Genomic DNA, 4,215 nt, shown 5'->3' with positions numbered 1-4,215 from the left:
TCATGACGCCTTGGTCTTCTGGCTGTACTTGCTGCCCGCGTCCTCTATGTGGCAGTGTTGCGCCGGCTGAGAGGGGTCGCCCTTCCGTTGCTCTTGAACGCGGAGGTGTCGCGGTTTGACGGGCAGCGCCACTGCCAATAGGACGCAGCCCACGTGGATGCTGCAATACCACGACCTGCGGAAAGCACACACATAAGGACTCTCAGGAATACACATAGATACTGTAGATACGGTAGTAAGGCTGTCACGATTCTCGAGTCCAGCCCATGGAACCTCTCCCTGAAGCTGCTACAGAGTGAGCTCCTTTAGTGGGGCTAATGTTAGTAGTATAGGAGTAGCCCTGAAACATGACTGTGAACCAGCCATGTGAACCATGGCTAGTATAGGAGTAGCCCTGAAACATGACTGTGAACCAGCCATGTGAACCATGGCTAGTATAGGAGTAGCCCTGAAACATGACTGTGAACCAGCCATGTGAACCATGGCTAGTATAGGAGATACCAGCTAGCGCCCCTCAAAAACAACTAGAGGCAAAAACAAAAGCTAGTGGCTAGCGCCCAGCCGCCCCTCAAAAACAATGTTTTATTGCTTAATCAACTCTATGCGTTTTAACGGGTGTTGCTGACAGATTCAGCTGCAGAGCTCTGAATTTAGGAGGTCCTTGCAAATACAACATTTGAAAACTACAAGTACTAGTCGGACCCCTAATATCCCATAGTGTCAGTGTCATACATATTCTGAAGAAAACCTGGAGACTTGACAGGTTTCCGTGCGTGCGGCTTGGTATTTGGTATTTGGTAAAGGTATTTGGGCCTTATGATCAAAATAAGAACATTATAATGGTGTGTAAAGAAGAAAATCTAAAATTTGCCACAGACAAGACTAAGGGCCCAATTAAAACTAAACTCCTATTTTGAAAATCCTATTAAAATTCTTCAACTAGCTGATCTACATCAACAAGTTGTGAGCTTGTAGATCAGCTATTTGAACGATCCAAAATGTTTTTTCAAAATAATTGAAAAACACCTCCGCTACCCGTTACATTATGCATAGGTGTGGTTTGGGCGTTACAATAATTAAACCAATCACCGTGCCACATGCCATTGCCTTTAACCCATTTTGACCTGAGATCAGATTCTAAAAATGTCTTCTACATCCTGACAGTTTTCTGAAAAAGCTATGTTTCTATGTCAGTCGTTCTTCGATTTTTCAAAAATAGCAGACCTACAAGCTCTAGATCTGCTATTTTTCAATAGCTAAAGCATAACATAATGCTAACACCAAAAGGGGTTCCCGCCCAAAATGGGTTATGGCCTAGTTCACACGTACCAAACACCAATCAAGCAATGTTTGGTCGTTTTTTTGGGCCACCACAATGCTTGTCCAATGGGAGACATGGGTGTGTGTGTGTGTGTGTGTGTGTGTGTGGTTTGATCAAACATTTGTGTTTGATTGCTGATTGCTCCCCCCTCATCAAACAAAAATGTTTGGTAAAACCATGTGACTCCCATTGAAAATGAATTGGAGCAGCAATCAAACATCACACACGGACCGAACATTTGTTGTGTAGGTGTGTACGAAGCCTCAGAGATCCATTATCCGTTGCCCGCTATGGGGTGATGACACTGGAAAAATGGAATCCATTTGCTCGTTCAGTCAGTTTGCACAAGTCAAATAACTTCTTTGACTAGACAATTATATAAACACAATCGACACAAGGAATTGACAGGCACTCACTTATAGGAAAATTACAATACAATCACAGCGATGCGTAGGAGAATAAGGAGAGATGAAGCAGCCTGACTGCGGACATCTCCATTGCAGGCGCGTGGCGCGCGCCACTCAATACCAAACTTATAGGCATTAGGGGTGCTTTTAAACTCCACTATGCGCCTTCCCAAATGTCCAAAATAGCCATTTAGGGGAAAGCGTGCCAACACGCCCATGACCACACCTCTAGGCGCAAATACCGGTGTCGGCATAATGGATAGAGGGTGACGCTGGACCAAAATACAATTTAGGGACAGTGCAAGCTCCTATACTCGTAATTTTCGGGCAGCGGCTGACTTGCGGGCAGCGTCGCGGGTAACGGCAGTGACGAAAATAGAGCCCTAAGTCTTTGCCACGGACACATTTTCCCATATATAGACATATTGATGACCCCAGACCTGTAGAACTGCGGGGAGGGGCCCACGTACCTGTAGAACTGCAGGGAGGGGCCCACGGACAGCAGGACAAAGGGCACCACGGTGTAGCAGATGGCGATCTGAGTGGCCGCCCACGTCATGATGTCATACAGCAGCTTGTGAGTGGCAGAGTGCAGGAAGTAGGGCCTGACGTTGTGTCTCACCTGCACAGGAAGTGCACAAAGGAAACAGGAAACAGTGTTTAGTAGGGGTGTGCTGAAATATCGATATGGCGATATATATCGATACGTCCTCCCGCGATAAATAATCGATATTCATTATTAAAATATCGATATTTAAAAAAAAAATGTTGTTCATAATGAAGTGATGAACAACATGTTTAGAAAAGGAGGAAATTATAGCTAAAATAAAGCAAATCCCACTCTCAGATTCCACAGCAACCAGAAGTACTGAATTACTGGATGGTGATTTGTCCAAACAGCTTTGTGGGAATACAAAATGCAGAATGCATTTCCCCAGCAGTGGACAAGTCCACTGACACCAGTGATAATGGTCAGTTGGTGGTGTTTGTGAGGTATTATGATGAGGGTATGAGGCAAAGGGGGAGTTTATTGAGTATTAATTTAGTGTTTGAGTGGTGCAACCACTATAGACAGCTATGTGTGTGTCCCTCCCTGTGTCCGAGCACGGAAATAGCGTTTTTCAGTTCCAAGTATTTTGTAGCTGCAGATATCATGATATATCGTTGATGAAATGTCATACAATATATCGCAATATATCGAATATCGTGATATTATCGTTATCGAGGGCCTAATATCGTGATATATATCGTATCGTGAGGTACCCATATCGTCCCACCCCTAGTGTTTAGAGATGACCTTTTTTCTTATTTAAAAAAAAAAACAATATTTTCAGGTCGAGACGGACGTCCCACATTAACATATTTAACATATATTTCTAGATGTACTCTAGAAAGACGCAGGAGCGCTAACCACCAACGAGCTGGCCAGATGTATGGAGAACTGTATGACTGGAAGCGACGGTGGAGGGCTCGTCTGAGGGCGACCTAGACAGAGACCCAAAAGAGAATACCTCCCGAGGAACCCGGTCGCATGCCATCTCCAAATCCAATGTTTGGTGAGTGTTCCTTCCCCCCACTTGACGTGGTATGCCCAAGGATGCCGGGGTTCAAGTGGTTAAATGTCAGTTATGATGTCATGTCCTAGTATGAGCCGATAGGGGACTGGGATCATTCAACGTGACGTGGTTCTTTGTTTGATCCCGCAAAAACTCGGACGTGTGGCTCAAACAATAGGATTATTGGCGGAATGGCAGAACGTTTAGAATATTTGGCGGCCCCGTTTTCATTTTTCACTGCATCAGTGGTTGTTGCAATCACCTGCACTACTATACCCCTTGTGGGAACTGTAAGGAAGGACTGTTCAGGAAGGCAAGCATGTATAAACTGCAGGTTGCTTACAATGATTGCATGCGTATATTGCAAGTGAATTATTCTGTAGTGTGGGAGTATACACTTTTCATCCATTACTGAGAAACAGACAGACAGGCAGGTAGACAGGCAGGCAGGCAGGCAGGCAGGCAGACAGACAGACAGACAGACAGGCAGACAGACAGACAGACAGACAGACAGACAGACAGAACGTACAGCGCGTGCGGCCAGTGTGATGACCGTCCCGGTCAGGAAGGTCAGGTAGTAGCCCGGGTACGCTCCGTGCCACATGGCCGACAGGATGAAGGTGGCCGCCGTGGGGTGGTAGGGGCAACGCTCATAACACACCCTGCCCAGAGAGAGAGAGAGAGAGAGAGAGAGAGAGAGAGAGGGAGATTTGTATTACAATCCTTGTAAAGACATTAAGGCGTTTTTAACCACGTCTGCAATGTGTAAATGGTGTGTGTGTGTGTGTGTGTGTGTGTGTGTGTGCGTGTGCGTGTGCGTGCGCGCGCGTGCATTAATGAAAGGGTAAAGCACACCTGAGTGCAATATTGTTTGTATTCTTTCCAGTTTTTCATGTGTTTACGAGGTGACAGTACTTCATTAGACCCCTTG

The 4,215-nt window shown here is 45.7% G+C and overlaps 1 protein-coding gene across 1 annotated transcript in view; it reads right to left on the bottom strand.

The window, feature by feature from the left end:
- mboat2b (membrane bound O-acyltransferase domain containing 2b) overlaps positions 1–4,215 on the bottom strand; it is a gene marked incomplete at its 3' end in the record, with an annotated part of 49,062 nt that continues 44,847 nt past the window's right edge. Inside the window, exons 11-13 of the mRNA XM_079526393.1 lie at positions 3,814–3,946; positions 2,199–2,350; positions 1–175 (exon numbers count right to left, since the gene is read on the bottom strand). Coding sequence (XP_079382519.1) covers positions 1–175; positions 2,199–2,350; positions 3,814–3,946 — 460 coding nt within the window. The remainder of the gene's footprint in view (positions 176–2,198; positions 2,351–3,813; positions 3,947–4,215) is intronic.

This window comes from Electrona antarctica (genome assembly GCF_951216825.1).
Source record: "Electrona antarctica genome assembly, chromosome: 17".
NCBI classification, from domain to species: domain Eukaryota; kingdom Metazoa; phylum Chordata; class Actinopteri; order Myctophiformes; family Myctophidae; genus Electrona; species Electrona antarctica.
Note: the sequence above shows the minus strand (reverse complement) of the source record. Positions and strands in the feature narration are given on the sequence as shown.